The 19,862-nt window shown below is 50.1% G+C and overlaps 2 protein-coding genes across 8 annotated transcripts in view; one reads left to right on the top strand and one right to left on the bottom strand.

The window, feature by feature from the left end:
- Timm22 (translocase of inner mitochondrial membrane 22) lies at nt 1-6,461 on the top strand. Its single transcript, XM_070027417.1, has 4 exons — nt 1-365; nt 2,329-2,525; nt 3,492-3,564; nt 5,251-6,461. Exons 1-4 carry the CDS (start codon nt 128-130, stop codon nt 5,325-5,327), a joined length of 585 nt encoding a protein of 194 aa, XP_069883518.1. The 5' UTR covers nt 1-127; the 3' UTR covers nt 5,328-6,461.
- Nucleotides 6,462-7,541: 1,080 nt separating this feature from the next.
- Abr (ABR activator of RhoGEF and GTPase) overlaps nt 7,542-19,862 on the bottom strand; it is a 206,439-nt gene continuing 194,118 nt past the window's right edge. For all 7 annotated transcript variants that reach the window (XM_070027409.1, XM_070027411.1, XM_070027412.1 and 4 more), the window contains 7 exons: nt 16,476-16,535; nt 16,099-16,208; nt 15,123-15,262; nt 13,811-13,945; nt 13,006-13,111; nt 10,802-10,949; nt 7,542-9,944 (listed from right to left, as the gene is read on the bottom strand). In XM_070027409.1, coding sequence (XP_069883510.1) covers nt 9,855-9,944; nt 10,802-10,949; nt 13,006-13,111; nt 13,811-13,945; nt 15,123-15,262; nt 16,099-16,208; nt 16,476-16,535 — 789 coding nt within the window. In that variant the 3' untranslated portion in view covers nt 7,542-9,854. The remainder of the gene's footprint in view (nt 9,945-10,801; nt 10,950-13,005; nt 13,112-13,810; nt 13,946-15,122; nt 15,263-16,098; nt 16,209-16,475; nt 16,536-19,862) is intronic.

Here is a 19,862-nt window from a genome sequence, read left to right as displayed (position 1 = left end):
CCGGCTTTCGTAGCTTCCCCGACGTGGCGAATCTGCCGTTGCCTCACACAGTGTCCGGCCTCTCGGGCAGGCTTGTGGAATCTGCTGCGGGAAAAAAGAAACAAGGTTTCCTGGGCCCTCTGCTGTCATGGCGGCGGCCAGCCCGAGCGCGGGGGGCTCGGCGCCTGAGGCTGCGGGTTCCCCCGAAGCCCCGCTGCAATACAGCCTTCTCCTGCAGCACCTGGTCGGGGACAAGCGTCAGCCCCGGCTTCTAGAGCCGGGCAGCCTGGGCGGGATCCCCAGCCCGGTCAAGAGCGAGGAGCAGAAGATGATCGAGAGGGCGATGGAAAGCTGCGCCTTCAAGGCGGCGCTGGCCTGTGTGGGAGGTGAGGCGGGGCTGGGGGGCCCTCCGGCCCGTGGGTTCCCCGCAGGAAGACCCCCCGGCCTGGGTGCGGGCGAGGAACCGGGGTCACGCCTCTCCTGACCCCAGGCTCGCTTTTGTGCTTGGCGAGAGAGAGAGAGGAGAGAGAGAGAGAGAGAGAGAGAGAGAGAGAGAGAGAGAGAGAGAGAGAGAGAGAGAGAGAGAGAGAGAGAGAGAGAGGCGATGGGGAGAGGGAGGGGGGAGGAAGAGAGAGGGAGGGGAGGAGGGGAGGGGAAGGGGGAGGGAGAGCCTGGCAGAAGAGTGCTGCAGATGTGGATCCATAGATGCAAAGGTCCTTAAGGCAGGGACTAGCGATTTGAAAACAAGAAGAAGGGCCGGAGTGACTATCTGACAGAAGTGGTGGTTTTGGTGGTGGTTACGGGTGGCTTTTTAAGAAAGAAGTAACTTTTTTAAAAAATATTTTTATTGTGAAAATACTGTACAGAGGGGTTACAATTACATGGGCAAGATAATGAGCACATTTCTTATCAAGCATTGTAGCCTCCTGCTTTGTTTCCCCTTCCCATCCCTTCGTATCCTCCCCCCCCCACCAAAGTTGTAAAGTTCATTTTTCGACATAACGACTTGTACATCTCATTGTTGCAATGGGTCCACCTGTATCCCTGTTTTAACAATTTGTTTTTTCCCTTCCCCTCCACATATACCAACATCATATATAGTGAAAGCAGGGTTGTACCATGGGGGAGGGACATACAAGGCAACAAAGACATAATCTTATAAATATATTAGAAACAATCGCATGAAAGATCTCTCTCTCTCTCTCTCTCTCTTTGTCAGTCGTGGGGCTTGAGCTCTAGGCCTGGGAACTGTCCCTGAACAATTCAGCTCAAGGCTCATGCTCTACCAAGAAGTAACTTTTTGAGGATTTGAGAAGGTATACCTGGCCTCCTATGTTTGCAGATGAGTTTAAATTTCATTGAGAATCAAGGACACTTAAGAAATGGCATAGATGACTGGTGCCTGTAGTCTAGAGACAAGAGGATTACAGTTTGAGGCCAGCCTGGGCAAAAAGTTAGCCATACCTCATCTCAACAAACCAGCTACTCAGGAGGCAAAAGGTAGGAGGATCATGGTCCAAGACCAGCCTGGGCAGAGAGCATGAGATTCTATTTGAAAAAAACAAAAACTAAGAACAAAAAAGGGGTGGAAGCATGGCGCAAATGGCAGAACACTGGCCTATTTAAACAAGACAAGCCTTGGCTACTTCACCTCCCCTCCTCCCCCCCAAAAAAGGAAGAATATAGTAGGAAGTGCAAATATAGGCAAAAGAAGTGAGATAGTTTGGAGCTGGAGTTACTGGAAAGAAAAAGCCAGAAGTGGAGACATTTGAGAGGACAGATGTCCATGACTTTGCTCATGACCTTGAAGTGATGAGAAAACATCCATTATGGCAAAGTTCAGTTGCTCATCAAGGTCCCATGTAGACAGCTTAGCAGTGCAGGATTTCCCATATGGTTAGATGTGTGACCTTGGAGGGATATTACTTAATCTCTCTGAGATTCAGTTTCTTTATCTATAGGAAGGAGGGGGTAGTGGAATCTACCTCATAGGGTTATTGTGAAGAATAAGGGAGGCAATGGCTGAGTGTCTCTGAATATCCAGCCAGCACATTCATCACAGATGGCTGTGATGAATGTCACCATGGTCAAGGGAGCAGGTTACAAAGTTGATAGCTGAACTCTGAGGGTGGTGGTTGGTTTCATCTGAAAGTGAGTTGAGAGACAGAATGACAAGGAGAGTGAGGAAGTGAAAGGAGGAAGACATCCTAGAGGAGACCAAGAGGACACACAGAGCATTGTGTGTGGTGGAGGCCAGATAGGCGAGATGGAGTGGCCGAGACCCAAGATGTCACCTTCACCTGTGCTCCCCATGCATAATCCAGAAACCTACCCTCTGTTTGCTTGTAGGATTTGTCTTGGGAGGTGCATTTGGGGTGTTTACTGCCGGCATTGATACCAACGTAGGCTTTGACCCAAAGGATCCTTACCGTACACCAACTGCAAGAGAAGTTCTCAAGGACATGGGGCAGAGAGGAATGTCCTACGCCAAAAATTTTGCCATTGTGGGTGCCATGTTTTCCTGCACTGAGTGTTTGGTAGAGTCCGTAAGTGTCTGTTTCCCAAGGAATCTTTACCTGCTGTTGTCACACAACATTTAAAGAGAAATGCTCTTAATGTTCTTCTTAGAGTATAGATAAGTAATATCAGGTACTGTCCAGACTCTCCAGGGTCCTGCTGCTATGATGTTTGCATCCGGTAGCCACCAGTATTATGACCTAAATAGACCTTTTTACTGTATAGCTTGGAAAAAAAAAAAGATACAGTCCTGTCAGGCACTGGTAGCCTATGCCTATTAATCCTAGCTATTAGGAGGCTGAGCTCTGAGGCTCAAGGTTCAAAGCCAGCCAGGGCAGGAAAGTCCATGAGACTTCTATCTCCAATTAACTACCAAAAAGCTGGAAATAATGCTCCAAGTGGTAGAGCACTTGTTGAGTTTAAAAGCTCAAGACAGCATCTAGGGCCTGAGTTTAAGCCTCAGGCCTTGCACAAAAGAACAAACAAGCCAAAAAAGATAGTCCATACTGTTTCTCCATAAAATAGCCCTTCAAGTAAACTTTGTGTGTGTTTATGATATGGGCTTGCTTTACTTATTTTTTGTGCTAGGTTTGAAACTCAGAGCTTTGTGTGTGCTAGGCACAAGACCACTGAGATAAAGCCTCAGGCTAGTTAATGAAGAACCTGTGTGGTTAAATCCCAGCTCTTGAGAGGCCGAGGCAGGAGACTTTGGAGTTCAAGGACAGCCTATGTTTCCTAGTGAGATGTCTCAAGCAACCAAACAAGTCATCTCCAGCAAGACTTCCTGGAGAATTTGGGAAGAAATTCAGATGGCTTCGCAATAGGCTATATATTTGGTTTTGGCCCTCTAGGGCCACCTGCAGGCAGCATCTATGAATACCTTCAGATTTTAGGAACTACGCTTTTGGAAAGGTGAGGCTTCCTTTGGATAGGGACACAGCCAGGTAGAGGCTTGTCTGCTTCTCTGGCTCTGAACTTAGCCTCTCTACCCACAGTACCGGGGCAAGTCTGATTGGAAGAACAGTGTCATCAGTGGCTGCATCACCGGGGGAGCCATTGGTTTCAGAGGTTAGTGTTGTTCTCCAGTGCTTTTCCTTTGTGTCCTGAAAAATGTGCTGAGGTAGACATTGCCAGTGTAGAAGCTTGCTGGTGTGTACACCAGGATTTCTTGTTTTGGGCGCTACTTACATTTTGGACCAGCAAAGTGTTTGCTGGGTTTGCAGGGCATCGGCCCTATGCATTGTGGGGTCTTCAGTCAGATGCTAATAGCACCAGTTGAAAGTGTCTCCCAGTTGTCCAGAGTTCCCTGAGGGGCAAATTATCACCCACCTACAAGCCCCTGATTTAGCTCTTTCTAAGAAAATAGAACTGTCCTTTACTGAGTATATGGGACAGCTTCCTCACAATGAGGACACTAGAGAGTATTGGTGAACTAGCATCTTTGTGTGTGAGTTGGTACTGGAACTTGAACTCCTGGCCTTTTGCTCTCACTTGGCTTTTTCTCTTAAAGCTTGCAGCTCCACTTCTGTGGCAGCCACTCAGCCCTGAGCAGCCCAGTTGTCCATATGCAAGGCTGGACTCCCAGGTCTAGGCAGCATTTTTCTTAATTTTACATGGTTTTCAATTTTTTATTTGTTTTGCAGTGCTCTGGATAGAAGCCTAGGCCTTACAAATGCTAACTATGTACTCTACCACTAGACTACACTCCAAGCCCCACCTGTCAGTTTTAATTTTGTATATTCGTTTTAAAAAGCAATGTCTTTTATAGTTGGAGATTCTGCTCATTAAAAATTTAGTACAGGTGCCAGGGTGCTGGTGGCTCATATATATAATCCTAGCTACTCAGGAGGCTGAGATCTGAGGATCATAATTCAAAGCCACCCTGGGCAGAAAAGTCCTTGAGACTCTTATCTTCAATTAACCACCAAAACAGTGGAAGTGGAGCTGTAGGTCAAAGTAGTAGAGCACTAGCCTTGAGCTAAAGAGCTCAGGGACAGTGCCCAAGCCCTGAGTTCAAGCCCTACAATTGGCCCCCTCCCCCCCCCAAAAAAAAATTCAGTACAGGTGTTCTAGAAATGTTAGATTATCCATTGTAAACAACCAAGAAACCAATTTCAGGATTTTCCCTGTTGGAATGCTTATCAGGAGGCCTCAGGGTCTTGACTGGCCTAGATGCAGTCTACCTACCCTCCGTAGGTAACACCTACCGAGCAAAATGTCACTGGTTTCCTGCGAGTGAATGGTTTGCTGTCATTAAAGCCTGCTTTTGCTCCTACATAGCCATGTGTAATTTATAGAGTGACTTCTCCTTTGGTCTTCCTGCTGCTCTGCTTTGTCAGGGCCTCCGAGAAGCTCAGCTCCCTCCAAGACTGCTTTGATCACTTTCCCAGGAATTTATTCCATAAACAGTTCGAGTAAAGGCCATATGCTTTCATTTGATTCCAAGGGCTGTTTCTCTTAACCAGTTTCCTGCCTGTGAGGGGCTATTTCCATAAGACTAGCAATAGCAATTCTTTGGAATGAGAAAACTTAGGCAGATGTATAGTTAGATGAAGCACACTGGCTTGGATCCCATTCACCGCTTCATTGAAGTCTTACAGCTATCTTAGATGGCATTCCTGTAAAGTCATTACAGAGCATGTGCAGTCAGCACATGCTGGGTCCTTTGCATCTGTGGGTGTACACTTGTGCATGCAGCCTGAGTTCGCATCTGTCATCGTGGGTCAAGTAACGTTACTTGTGTTTGCTTTACAGCTGGTGTAAAGGCTGGGGCCATTGGCTGTGGAGGTTTTGCTGCTTTCTCTGCTGCAATTGATTATTACCTACGGTGAGAGGAGTGGTCTAGGGGAAGGATGCTGCTGGCCAGGATGGAACTGTTCTTTGAAGAACAGTTTCTATACTACTTGGTATTACTTCAGGAGCAATGGAGCTGAATTGTTGATTTTTCCTTCATATGGCTAATGGTGTGAGAGAGCCACCAGGCTGTTCTCTGCCTCCAGCCTGTAGTGTGGCCACTCTGCCGCTCCTGGACTCCAGCCAGGAGCTGGGCCATGTCAGATTGACTCCTTCAAGCCTGTCAGGAGGTAACTGGTTGACTGTATGAATTATGTTCCACCCATGCTCAGTCCTGACCACATCTAACTCACTAAGTTGTTTGATGCAGTGGGTACAGAAGTGGCAGCGTTTACCAAGACCCAGGAAGCACTTCTGCCTTGGAACTCTATGCAACGATCCATCTTGTACACTAAGGCAGGGAAAAGTCCATTTATGCCATCCAGCCAATGATGTCATTTTCTTTAGTGTTTTGCCATTCTTGTTTAAAAAAATATATATCTATCTCTATATATTTTTATCATAGTTTGAAAGGCTGATTTATTTGTATGTAAATTCAACAGCCCCTCCCCCCTCCCCCAGATGGTGCCCCATGAGTAACAATTCAGTGGGAAAGGGATAACCTTGAGAAGTCTGGCATTGTAACACCCACAAGCTCATCACACAGGGCAGTCGTTCCCCAAAAAGCCCGGCCTGGCTGTTGTGTAGCTGTGTAATTTTGCTGCCTTGCCCTGCCCAGAGCTTGCTGTATCATGGTCGGGCTCAGGCTCAGGCTCAGGCCCAGGCCCTGGCCCAGTTCAAGGATCTGTGTGAAGGTCCTGTTCTGGCCTGGCCATAGCTGTTAGCAAGATGAGCTGTTATTAAGGAGCCATTCCCACTACCCTTGTTGTCCAGTCTTTTTTTTTTAAACCTCATAGTCTTAAGCTGTTGACAACAGCTTATTCTAATTGTGCACCATGGTAAGTATAGCTTTTTGTGATTGGCTGCTTTTTTCAGGTGTATTTGTGGAGATGAAGTTGATGACACAAAGAGTTTGCCTCCTGCAGGCTAGGCTGGTGGTGTGGTGAATGCTATGTAAGGCTGTGTGCAGCCCGTGATCCTTTTTTCTTCCTATTACACAGTACCTCTCTGCCTTTGCTTTGTTTTGTTTGCTTTCTTCTTCATCTTCCCTGCCTCCTAGCCTACTCACCCTAAGCCAGCACTAGACTGGGCTTCCACATGCAGGCGTCCCAGTGTGTGTATTTGTGAGTGACCATGTCAAACCTGGCTGGTGACAGTGTTCACTGTTTCCTAGGAAACATGAGCTAGTGCACAGGGCTCCCAGCCTTCTGGCAAGTTCTTGTTTTGTATTGTGGGGGAAAACTCAGGGCATTGCACCCTGGCTTCCTCCTGTCATGCACTCTGTATGATGCCTATCCCACTCTCACAAGTCTGAGACTTCATTATCATCAGGCCAAAGTGTCGTCCAGAGCTTTGAGAACAAATTACCTCTTGCATTGTCCTGAAACACTTTATCCTTGAGCCCATTTGAAGTGAGGTACCTGTGGAAGTGATGCCTGGGCTAGCTTTACCAGCTTTTATGCACAGGAGGCCTAACACCACAAATGCTGCCCTGGCAACTGCATTGGCAAAGATGAGCCTGGAGGCTGTCAGTAACCCATCACTTCCACAAGCTAAGCCTTGTCCACACGGACTGTTGAATCAGGAGAGGAGATGAAAAGCTTCCTGTTTCGGACGGCTGAGGAGCCAATATGAGCTCATAAACCAAACAGCAATTTGCAGAGACATCTGTTCTCCATCTCAAGAGTAAACACTGCAGAAGCTCAGGTTGGTGGGGGCCTAACCCCATGGGCTTTCCCCAAGAGGGTGGGCACTCTAGGAGATGCAAGTCTCTAAAATGGTTAGAGCAAAAGGCTGCCCCAAAGATGGTGCTCCAGGACACACTGATGGTGAGCTCTGTGAAGAGATGTGTGCTTCACGAACCACACCACAGTGACAACAGCAGCCAGGCCGGCAGCAGGCCGGCGCCGGTGTGAAGAGCAAGGTTTGGCCCACTGCCTCCAAACTGCTGCAGGCCAAAGGGAAGGCTCAGGGACAGCAAGGTAAACAGGTTCCTAGAAACACATCTGCATGCAGCTGGAAGAGTTAAATATTTAGATTAGTGCTGGGCCTTCCCGGTACTAGTAAGAACACAAACATCCATACTGCAGGGCTGAGTTTTGTGCAAATGTTGGGACTTTGCATTTTTTTTATTAACATTTTCCTCTCACGTGGTTTACATCAATTTATAATCTACATAAATTGAAACAGAACAGAGACAAAAAAAATATATCCTTACCAACTTATTAAAGTCAAATATTAATGAAGGGTCCCGTCCTACCTCCATCAACAAAAACTGGTAACCCTCAGCCACTGCTCAGCGAGGAACGCATGCCTGGGATTCCTGGAGCCTGTCTCCTGTTGGCACGCCCTGCCATGCAGGAGTGATTAGGGGTTCTAGGCTGCAAGGTCCCTGTATCTGGAGAACCCACAGGGTTATTTCCTTAGTGCAGCTCAGTCCAGCTCTGGCACGCAGTCCTCCCATACAGGGTGGAACTGTAAATATGAGCCTTTTGCATTTGTCAGCCCTTCCAGCCTTCCACCTTTTACACCGACTAAGCAAGTTGGGGCTGCAGCAGCCACCCAGTTGGGGCTGTAACTAGCTCACCTTGGGCCTCTAATCTGTTATCCTTGATCCTTTGGAAGCAAGAACCTATAACCACACATCAGCACCCATCCCTAAGCAGACATTGGAGGAATTATCAGCTGCTGGGGTCTTAATGCTCACATGGCATTCTTCTCTACCTCTTGCCCCAGAGAGCAGGGCTCCTTGCTAAACTGCTAATGGGCAGCTGGGTGGTTGGCATTTCTTTCCTCTATATGTATGTGGACTGTTCTGCCAAAGGCAGTAGAAAGGGCCCTACCTCACCAGCAAGCACCGCAGCTTTGGGGCCAGCAAACTCTTCTTCAGACTTAGTCCTGAGCATACACAATGGGAACTGTTCCCCTCAATCCTGGGGGCCAAGAATCAGCTCTGTATCACACAAGAGCCTGAGAGCGTTGGGAATAAATCTGCTTTCCAGTACTGAGCAATGGCTGTCAAAGTTGGGATGGTACCTGCTAATCCCCTACTTCCAGTCCTGAGAGGCATGCCTAATTCCTCATCCTCGCCCCGCTTCCGGAATTCCCCAGCCTTTGCTCTCAAGGCTGCCTACAGAAATGGGGGCGAGACAGGAGCAGCACCGCCAGCTGGTAGCTGCTAGCGGTTGGGTTGTGCCTGCCTTTCCCAGGCCCGCAGCACATGTGGTGGTGAGGGCTGCCCGTGGCAGTGCTTGGCTGTGGAGAGTGTGTGAAGTCTAAGGCAAAAGTACCACGAGGTATGTGTGGTGCCAGACAGCCTCCAGGATGGAGCCTGCTCCAGTCTGGACACCTGCTTCAGCCACAGAAGTTGCCTTCCAGGAAGGCTTCTGCAAGTCCTTCCTTCTCAGAGCAGCTCCCCCTTGCCCCCTGCTGCTGGTGCTGCTCAGCACTGGCCCCCTGTGCTGTCCTAGTCCTTAGCAGCCTGGTTCTCCACATGCCCATAACCCACATCCCCACATGCTTTCCTAACCCTCTGTTCTCTTGGTAGCAGGCCACTTGTGGGCCTTTACAATGAAAGGAAATAGAACACAGGGGAAAAGGAACTGAAAAGTCAGTAGTAGAAGAAACAGTCAAAGTGCCTCACTGGTAGGCAGGAGACAGAACCAACCCCAGAAATGGCGACTCTCAGATGGAAAGTTCCAGAAATCAGCTCTCCAGCTCTGCTGAGGATTAGTGTGAGTCTGTCTCCTTGTCCAACATTTGCACAGGTAGCAAGGCAAAGCAGGTGTGCCTCCATGGGTGGAAGGCAGGGAGAGGCCGAGGGTAGTGTGCAGTGGCACCAAATGGCTGCCACCGCCACCCAGGGCTTCCGCAGAACTTTCCAGGTGATGAAGCGAAACCCGAGGCCGCACATGCATGTGGCAGGCTGGGAAGAAGAAGATGGAGGACACTGAGGGGAGGCTGAGATCTGGGAGCAGGGAGGGCCAAGAGAGAAGCTGGCAGCGGTTACAGAGCGCAAAGTAAAAGCCCTTGGACTGGACTCGGGAAGAAAGAAAGTTAGGGAAAATGAAAGAACAGAGCAAGCTGCCCGTATGCCCACACCAGGTCGGTCACGACCTTTTCTGCATGACAAATATACATAAAACAATTCCTGAACAGCACGGAGCATCAGACACAACTAGAGGTACAGAGGACAGGAGCCGGGGTGTGGCGATGAGGCTGGGGGCTGGTCAGCTGGCTTTGTACAGGTGGCACAAAGGATGCACATAATTCCAGTTCTTGGAAGTCAGCTTCCCCTGGAGTCTGGAGTTCTGGGCTGGGGAGTTTCTGTTGCAGTCTTTCAAGTCTGTATTGGGCCTAGGCTGCAGGGGCTGGCTCTGGCCACCCCAACAGCTGCCCTGCCTCGGCTACACGTCTGTGGAAAAGTACAGTGTATTCCGCTTCAGTTCTGCGAAGGAAATGGGGGGATGCTGCAGGTAGTAGAGGAGGACCTGGACCTGTAGGGAGAGAGGGGAGACTGAGGTTGGAGTCCTTGCCCTCCCTCCACCTAACCTGCTGAGCAGAAATGATCTCTGAATCAGGGCCAAGTCTATGCTGTCCTCTGCCACTGTCCCCTGCTGGCTCTAGCCACCTCCCTTTCCTTGGAAGCCTAGGTGATTGTCCATTTAGAACACTAGAGGGCGCTGCAGGGCAGAGGGCGGAGAGAAGCCTGGAGCCACTTCTGCATGTAAGATGAAAGCTTCCAACCTGGACCTGATGTTGGCTTTGGTTTAACATTTTCCCTGAGTCTTGTAGGAATTGTAAAGAAGCTTCCTGACTCCAGAAGCAGCTCCAGAGCTTTGATGCATGAGGACAAGGCCCTCAGAATCTTCTGTGCCCCTGGCTGGCTTACTTGCTTTCCTCCTCCCACTTTCCCTTCCTTCCTGTATTAGGAGTTGAACTCAGGGCCTTGTACTTGTTACTGCACAAGTGCTCTACCACTTGAGCCACACCCCCAGTCCTTCTGATTTCATGTAGGGTCTCTAGCTTTTTGTGGCCTCAGACCATGATCCTACTTCCACCTCCTGAGTAATTGGGATTACAGGTGTAAGCAACCATTCCTAGTGTGTATATGAGTCTTGCTCTCTGCCATCTGAGCTTTCTGAGACTGAGGCACTCCTGGGACCTGGAATATTCTCTGGCTCCTTGCCTAGACTCATACTTTTGGCCTGGGAAGGGAAGGACATTCCATATCCCTGAGCCTAGTGGCAGTCTACAGATGACTAACCCAGCTGACAGGAGGAGAGAGGTGTGAGCGCTCTGCCATTCTCTCTACCCCTCCACTGGCCATAGTCCTGAGCAGTGCTGGTGGTACCTGTGCCATGACATCATGAGACCAGATGTCTGCAGCCGATGTGAGATGTGCTTTGCTCTCCACTTCTGAGGGTCTCAGCAGCGTGGGACCAAACACAGTGGCCAGGTTGTGAAGTGACATTTTGTTGATGGGCTCCTTCTCGGCAACCCTGAGAGGGAAGTAGGGAGAAGAGAGAAGTCTCTAGAAGTTACTCCTTAGCAGCCACTTGGATCCCCCAAGACCCAGAGTGACTCAGGGCAGCTGTAGGATTCCCAGGATCCCTTGCAGCTAGAGACCTGCTAATAGCAAAGACACTAAGCCAAGGGACTCAGGCCTCAGTTGTGTCCCAGTGTGCCATCCTCCCAGCCTCCAGGTCACCTGCTGAACTGATAATAAACTGCCAAGACCAGAAGGAGCCGCGGCCAGCAACTACAATGCCCTTGCAGAAAGAGACTGCATGGCTGTTCTAAGAACACTATCTGAAACAATTCGTACTTGTCAGTTTCATCATCCCATGGAGGAGATGAAGAACCAAAGTAAGGGGAGGTTAAATGTCTAAATCTGAACCTGGTCAGTCTGCCTAAGAACCTATGCTTTTAACCACTCTGCCCTTCACCTAGCATCCAATAGCCCAGCTGTGGGAGTGGCCAGAGGGACAGACTGTGACAGGGCAGGCAGGGGCAAGGCAGAGAGGACCTGGGGTCCGGCAGCAATTGCTAACTAGACCCATGGTTCCGCCTGCTGTGCTAACCCCAGTCAGGCTTGGGGGCTGTCCTCCCCAGGCTCCACAGGGTGGGCTCATGGGACCACAGCTGTTGGCCTCCCTTTGGATTTTCCATGTTTCTCTTGCATAATAGACCAGATGCTCTGTCAACACTTCCCTTGAGTGACAGCAGGAGCTGCCATCTGTGGCTGGTGTCCAGCCCTAGTATTACCATGAAGCTCTGAGCCTCCCTCCCAGCTTAGGAAATATTCCTGGAGCTGAGATACACCCGCCTTGGGGACAGCTTCCCCATAACCTTATAACATCATCCCCGCCCTCCAGGCAGGAGCCAGGGATGTGCCTGCCGACTGCTTTGGAAACAGGCAAACAATACGATGTCAGCAGGCAGCTGTGCAGTGTACCAGTCCCTCACCACACACACACACACACACACACGCGCACACACACACACGCACGGGCCAGTCCCTCACCACACACATACACACGGGCCAGTCCCTCACCACACACACACACACACAGCCAAGTAGGCCAGTCCTTCACCACACACACACACACACACACAGACACACACACAGAGACACACACACACACAGCCAAGTGGGCCAGACACACACACACACACACGCACACACACGCACACACACACACACACACACGCACACACACACAGCGCCAAGAGCCCAGATGTGGGAACACACTGCCTAGTTCCCAGGGTGGAAAACCTAATGAATTTTCCCTTCCCACTCCTCCACTGTGCATCCTCCCACAACACTCGCCAAACTATTTGAGAATTGGTTAGGACTCTGGCCCTGGCCAAACCAGAGGGAAAATATCTCATAATGGGAAAAACAAGACACCAGGCCCAGCAGCTCCCCATCTCTGCTGGCCCTCCTTAGCCTGGCCTGGCTGAAGCAGGTACCTGGACCCAAGAAGGGGCTGAGCTAGGGTGGAGAATATCCTGATCCTGGCTGGGAAAGGGATTGAAGGAATACCCAGCAACTTCTCCTCCCCAGCACACCTGGGATTAGCCTGAGTTAAAATGTGTCCTGAGGACACCTTGGAGCTCAGCTGCAGTGCTGAACACGGTGGTGGGTATCAGCTTGACCACAGAAAGGGTGAGGGAAATCAAGAAGGGTCTTAGTTAGGATCTGGAAGATATGGGTTCTAAGAACAATTCTGTTAATCCCAAGAAAGTTCCTGTTGGTTAGGGACTCAGTTTCCCATCTGTCCCAGGAGGTGTGGGCTAAGACCAGTGGATTCCAAACTTTTGACAATGACCCACACTACAAACACATTTGACGTTGTAACCCAATACTTCTATAGGAAATTAAAATACTTCTGTTTCCTTCCTGCAGTGCACCTCCAAGCTGCCCATTCTACTTCACTTAAAAATGCTAAACTGACTGGTCCCTGACGAGTGGGGACCTAAGTCTATGGTGCTTTGCTGTAGCCTGCTTGGGTTCTCATCCTCCCCCTGGCTGAGCCCTGCCCCATTCAGTACCTTTTCAAGTGTTCCAGCAGGAAGAGGAAGGTGATGAGGTTGGGATCGGGCAGGGAACGGAGCAGGTGCATCATACAGTTCTCCTTGGCAGCAGGGTCAGAGAGGGCTATGGGAGAGAAGAGGCTAGGGCAGGGCCTGTTTGGGGCAAGGGGGTATGGGGGGGCACGGGAGGTTGGGGAAAAGCCCCTGCAAGAGTCCTAGTGGCCTTGAGGAAGATCTTGGGGTGAGCCTGGGCTACAGAGGTAGGTGGTTAGCAGCAGTTCCCCTGGGCACCCCACCATGGCCTCGTTTTGACAGGCAACCTGGCCAGAAGGCAGGCTTTGGGAGCATCCCATTCCTTCCCCCTCCTGTTTGGGGCATTGTCACAAGTGCCACCCTGACCTCCATTCTATGCTAGATTCAAGCCAGTGGTGACACACCAAGGATGGTTTTCCTGAGGTGGTTCATTCCCTATGGGGGCTGCAATCCTCAGGCCGAGGTATGGCCTAAGTAGGGGCAATTAGGGACCCTTAGCAGAAGTGAAAGGAAGGAGCGGTGCTAGAAGGCTTAATGTGCCATCCTCAGTGTCCCTGTCACTGCCCACCTCAGAGCAGTCTTCCCTGAATGTTGGTGTGTCTGGGCACCCAGGTCATGTACAAGGAGGAAGCACAGAGGGAGAGAGGTTGGCACACCAGGCCCAGCCAATGAAACCTGCTAGTGCCCTGAGCAGGTCAGGCAAGGGAGGCCACAGCTTGTCTCTTACTCAGTACTTCACCATCTAGGGGGCTCTGACCCCAGCTGACCCTCAGGACCCCAGGGGCCTCACCGATGCCCTCCATGAAAGCTGGGTAAAGTCGGTCTGTGAGGAGGGGCTCTGGCAGTTCCCGGAAGTAGAGCTTGAGGGTGCCTGCAATGGCATTGATGTCCATGTCGCTCAGCATCAGCAGGATGTCCTTGTTATCTACAGGGGACAGGGGAGGTGAGGGACTGTGCGGGCCTCTGAGTCATCACACTTGCCCTAGTAGCCAGTCCGCGGCTGTGCTTTACTCCCCAGATCTGTCATGAGGCAAACCCTACCCATCTTAGCCTCTGACATCCCTCTAGCAGAACACGGGTAGTGCCCTCAGGTTCTGTGACAACTAGGGGCAGGGGAGCAGGGAGACACAGGGTTGGGGGAGAGAACATGGCCTGTCACCCTGAGTCCCAGAGCCACATTTATGCTACATGGCACATACCTTCTGGCTAGAAACCTCAATTACTATGCTCCTCTGGATTGTACTATACATTTTTTTTTGCCAGTCCTGGCCTTGAACTCTGGCCCTTGGTGCTGTCCCAGAGCCTCTGTGCTTAAGGCTAGTATAATACCACTTGAGCCACAATGCTACTTCCAGCTTTTTCTGATTAGTTTGTTAGAGATAAGAGTCTCATGGACTTTCCTAACTGGGCTTCAAACCATGATCCTCAGGAATCTCAGTCTCCTGAGTAGCTAAGATTACAGGCATGAGCCACCGGTGCCAGTGCCCAGCTGTACTATACATTTTTGACCCCCAAAGTCAGTTCTGACAAAGCCCCAGCTTCCAGGTCACAGAAGACCTATGTGCCAGCACATTCCTGCCCTCTTCCTCTTGTCTACTGGGCTTCCCTGCTGGGCCCGTTTTGGGCTGGACTCACTGCTGCCTGCCCTGTTAGGATTCCTGACCATTGGGTAAGCTGCCAAAGCCGACCCTGCAGGACAAGGTACTTATGTGGAGTAGATCTACTCTAGCAAAAGGGGCAGGCATGGGGGAGCCTGAGCCAGCAGGCCCACGCTCGAAGGCCTTTAATTTCCTGGCAGCTCATGAGACACCAGGCATGGAAGGGAGGAACACACACCGCGCAGTCAGAAAGGTTTAAGTTCAGGCTCCAAAGTTCTGAGTTTGGCAACCCTCTAGTTCTTACCTACTTGCGTTAGAGCAGAGTAAGGGTGAGTACAAACATGCACAGATAGCATACTGGTCTTCCTGTGCATGGTGAATTGCAGGCCATAGGCCCAGCCTCTTCTGTTCCACCCTTCCCCATGGACAAGGCCTTTGGTCTCACTGAGCCCTCCTAACAGCCAGCCCAGCACCTCTTTGCCCTTCCTGGGCCTCCAGACTCACTGGCATCAAAGACAGCCTTCAGAGCCTGGATGTCCGTGGCCACGCCGGATATCCGGTAGATGCCGACCTCCTCGATGCCTCGCTTCTCTACCTCCTCCACACACTGCCGCACGATGTAGGGCACCTTGGAGCGCTCACGCCTGTGGGGCAGGACTGTGAGGGAGATGGAGGCAGCCTCCCACTGCTAGCTGGCCCCCTCCCCAAAAGAGTTTGGCCTTGGGTAGCTGTAACCTCTGGGGTTGGGATGGGAGTGAGGCTGAGGAAGTTGTGCCATCTTGCCCGCCAATGCCTGCCCACTGAGGCACAGCAAGGGACATGGGTGGGAGAAAGTTCGGAGAGAAAGCCCAATGATTCTGGGGAAAACACGTTCCCTTGGATTTGAATGTTTGGGGGAGAGGAGCCTAGGGCTATAGCCCAGAGGCAGAACACTTGCAGGAATTCCTGGGTTCCATCCCAAGCATCCCAAAGGAAAAAAATACATATGTGTGTGTGTGGGGGGGGTGGGGGGCAACAGGTAAGCCACATGAGGGAGTTGGGGGTCAGCCCCAGAGACAAAGAACAGTGGGGGGTGACTTAAAGGGTCCTTCCTCAAGGCTACTCCCTAGACTCTTAAGACTCCAGCCTGGGGTTGCCAAGCCCAGATGCAGGCCTGTAATTGTCCATTTTTCCTATTTACTGTAAGAAGTGGACACTCTGGGCTTTCCCCATGGGACCTCCCCTATCCAAACCCCTCTTCCCCCCCCCCCACCCCCACTTTCCAAGCTGGCTGTTAACTTTGATGGTATGGAGCAGGCAGAACTCTATGGGCCACTTCCGGCCTCCAAACTGGCCACCTGTGACTGGGAGTGGGGGTGAGGGTGAAGGGGGGTAGGTGTGACTGATCAGTTACTGCTAGGGAAAAGGAGTCCCAGAGGCGGGACTCTAGTGGAGACCTAGTACAGACACCAAGAACGTGGACCCCTGGAGCAGCACCTACTTCGTCACCACACTGATCTTCACCCCGAAGACACCAGTCTGCTTTTTGGACGGGGTCCTCTTCAGGCTCATATCCCGGCTGGTGAATTTCATGGAGAATTCCACTTTGATCTTTTTTTTTTTTTTTTTTTTTTTTGAGGGGGTAGACAAAATCCAGAGCATGAGTATCCCAGGAGTGTCCACAGGGGTCTCCCCTTCCCAGGACTGCCAGCAGGACTCCCAGTACCCCAGGGCTTCTGCATCTGGGAGTGGGGCAGGTGGGGCAGAAGAAGGTGAGAGGGCTGGACAGGGTAGATGGGAAGTAGAGGCAGAGGCCAGGTGTGTGTGTGGGGGGGGCACACACCCACTGCTTAGACAGCTCTCATCACCCAGGCTCACCCCGTTCATCTCGATCACATCCGTGTGCCAGTTCTTGGTTTCTACAGTTTGTGGATCCAACTGCAAAGAGAAAAGCCATGGAGGCGTGGGGGTGGGGAGACGGAGAGACAGAGGAGGGAGAGAATTAGAATCAATGAGGGGGACAATTCAGAGACCAGGTCAGCAGGTACTCCCCACTGCTGCTCAGCAGCTGCCTTAATTAAATGACTTCAAAATCCACCCTCTGGGATGGCCAGCACCCTCAGGCTCCTTCAGCTGTCTAACTCTATGAAGGAGATGGGTACCCATGATCCACACTGCTTCCTGACAGCACACTGTGAGATGGATATTGTCAGCCCATTTCACAGATGCAGCACCTGAGAGTCACCAAGGTAACCAGTGTGCTCAACCACGTAAATTAGCATGGTCCGAGGAGATCCAACCCACAGCCCATGCAAGTCAGGGTGTAGTACAAGGCAGAGAGCCCATTCCCAGGAGTGGGGCTTGCCTGGGTTTGAGTCCAGGGTCTTCAGTTTCTGGTGATGGACTTGGGCAAGGTTTGACAGAGCCTCCCTGGCTTGTTCTGAGAACACAGTTTGCTAACAGGCTAACCGGCTTCCACACAGGTGAGCCCTCCTCAGGAAGCCTGGCTGGAGCCCAGGAAGAGTGGCAGTTGGCAGCAGTTAAGGCCTGTCTAACCCCAGGATCATCTGTTCTGCTAACTCAGTGCAGTGTCCTTCAAACCATTTTTCTTGGGCACCCACAACTTGATTTTGAAAACCACGTACTCGCTACCTACATTTTTAAGTCAGCAGCTCAACATTTCTATGGCAAGTTTGAAGAGCTGCAAAGAATATAATTTCCAAAATAATGTAAATATTGACATCTCAAAATACAACACATCGTTCTTTATATGTATTCAGTGGAACCTAATTACCACAGTGATTTGATACCCACTATCATCCACTTAAAAACACCCAAACAAGCTCTTCTTTCTCCTGAACAAACACTGCATTGTCTTTTTCTCCTTGAACTTACGTTTCTCTTCATTTCTCTTCAAGAGATTTCTCTTAGTTTATATTTTTATATTTATTTGGTTCCCTATTATACTTTGCTTCTCAAATATGCACCTATATATTGAAATGAAAGATTCCTTGAGACTACAAGGCTTGGGTGTGTACAGCATATTATTCTGGGTTTATTAACATGATTAACAGTGCACTATGAAAATAATCCACTCCAGTACAGACTTGAATAGACACTACAGAACTCTATCTCTGTATTATAGGTAGAACATTTCCACTTGTAGTTAACATCTCTATGAATATTATTTTTGAGAGTAAAATGTGGGTTAGCACCAACTCGATTCATGTATTAGGTTTTATTTTGTTGGGCATAGGGCTTGAACTTGGGGCCTGGCTGCTATCCCTGAGTGCTTTTTTTGTTTGTTTGTTTGTTTTTCAGTTATGGGGCCTGAACTCTGGGCCTGGGCGCTGTCCCTCAGCTCTTCAGCTCAAGGCTAGTGCTCTACCACTTGAGCCACAGTGCCACTTCTGGTTTTCTGAGTGGTTTATTGAAGATAAGAGTCTCACAGTCTTTCCTGCCCAGGCTGGCTTTGAACCGTGATCCTCAGATCTCAGCCTCACGAGTAGGTAGGATTATAGGTGTGAGCTACCAGTGCCTGGCCTCCCTGAGTGCTTTTACTCAAAGTTAGCGCTCTACCACTTTGAGCCACAGCTCCACTTTCGGTTTTCTGGTGGTTAATTGGAGATAAGAGTCTAAGGGACTTTCCTGTCCAGGCTGGCTTTGAACCATGATCCTTAGCTCTCAGCCTCCTGAGTAGCTAAGATTAGAGCAGTGAGCCACTGTCACTTAGCTATGTTTTATTTTAAAAGTTGTAAATAGCCAGGTGCTGGTGGCAATTTTGTCTGCCAAAGCAGACAAATCTGAGAGACATTAAAGAGCTAGAAGTGGATCTGTGGCTCATGCGGCACTACCTTAAGTGAAAAAGCTCAGTGAGAGCAAGAGGCTCTTAATTCAAGCTCCAGCACTAGTATGCAAATGCACGCACACAGGCAAGTGCACATGCACACACACTGTTGTAAAACAAGCCGTAAACATTTTCTTCACATATCACTAGATGAATGACATAGTGTTATAGTATCACTGTTAGGGGAGTCTTTTTTTTTTTTTTGGGTCCAGTCGTGTGGCCTGAACTCTGGGCCTGGGCGCTGTCCCTCAGCTCTTCAGCTCAAGGCTAGCGCTCTACCACTTGAGCCACAGCTCCACTTCCAGCTTTCTTTTTGCTTATGTGGTGCTGAGGAATCGAACCCAGGGCCTCAGGCATGCAAGGCAAGCGCTCTACCACTAAGCCACTTTTCTAGCCCCTGTTAGGGGAGTCTTAAACTTCTTTCAAGGTTGCCTTAAACATTGGTAGCTCAAACCTATAATCCTAGCTACTTGGAAAGTGGAAATCAGGAGATCACAGTTCCAGACTAGTCTGGGCAAAAAAACAACTTTATGAACCTCCATCTTGAACAGTAACTGTGTTTGATGGTGTGTACCTATCATTCCAGCAATGCTGAGAAGCACAAATAGGAGGATCACAATCTAGCCTGTCCTGGGCATAAAAGAAAAAATAACACACATAGAAAAGGCTGGTAGGCTAACCATTGGGGGCTCATACCTTTTATCCTAGCTCCTCAAGAGGCTGAGATCAGAGATCACAGGTTGAAGCTAAACCAGGCAGAAACATTCTTGAGACTCATACCCAATTAACCATAAAAAGCAAGAAGTATAGGAGTGGTACCAGCCATGAACAAGGAAGGAAAAAGCCCTGTGAGAGTGCCAGGCCTTGAGTGTAAGCCCCAGTACTGGCGCAACAAAGAAAACAAAAAGGCTGGTGAAATAGCAGAGTACTTGCCTAGCGTTGACTTCAAACTTCCCAAAAAGAAAAAAAAAACTACCCATACACTTATCAAACATTATTTTAAATGCTCTTGGCTGATAACTGGGTCATTAGATTGGTAGTAGGCAACCTGACTTTCAGAGCCATTAGTGTCTTACTTTCTCAGCACCTCCACTGACATTTCTAAGCCCCTGTGGTGTTACTCTGAGCATCCTGGGCCACACCCTACAGAGAGCCTGGCTTGGCCTAGCACAGGCAGAGGGGGACAATGGTGAGGACAGCATGTTTTCCTGCTCATCTTGCCCAGGGAACTCTCTGCACTCTTACTGGTATGTGTACCTCTAAAAGGCCACTGTCCCCGCAGAAGGGAAAGGAGATCTGGGTCAGCCTAGATTCTTCAGGTACTATCACCTGTGGCAGATAGCTGTGGGATGGCTGTGGCCCAGGCCCTGTCTTCAGGACTCACTATCCCCCTCCCCCAGGAGGGGCCATGTTGAGAA

Source organism: Dipodomys merriami, unplaced genomic scaffold, assembly GCF_024711535.1.
Source record: "Dipodomys merriami isolate MVZ:Mamm:240054 unplaced genomic scaffold, mDipMer1.0.p SCAF_19, whole genome shotgun sequence".
NCBI classification, from domain to species: domain Eukaryota; kingdom Metazoa; phylum Chordata; class Mammalia; order Rodentia; family Heteromyidae; genus Dipodomys; species Dipodomys merriami.
Note: the sequence above shows the minus strand (reverse complement) of the source record. Positions and strands in the feature narration are given on the sequence as shown.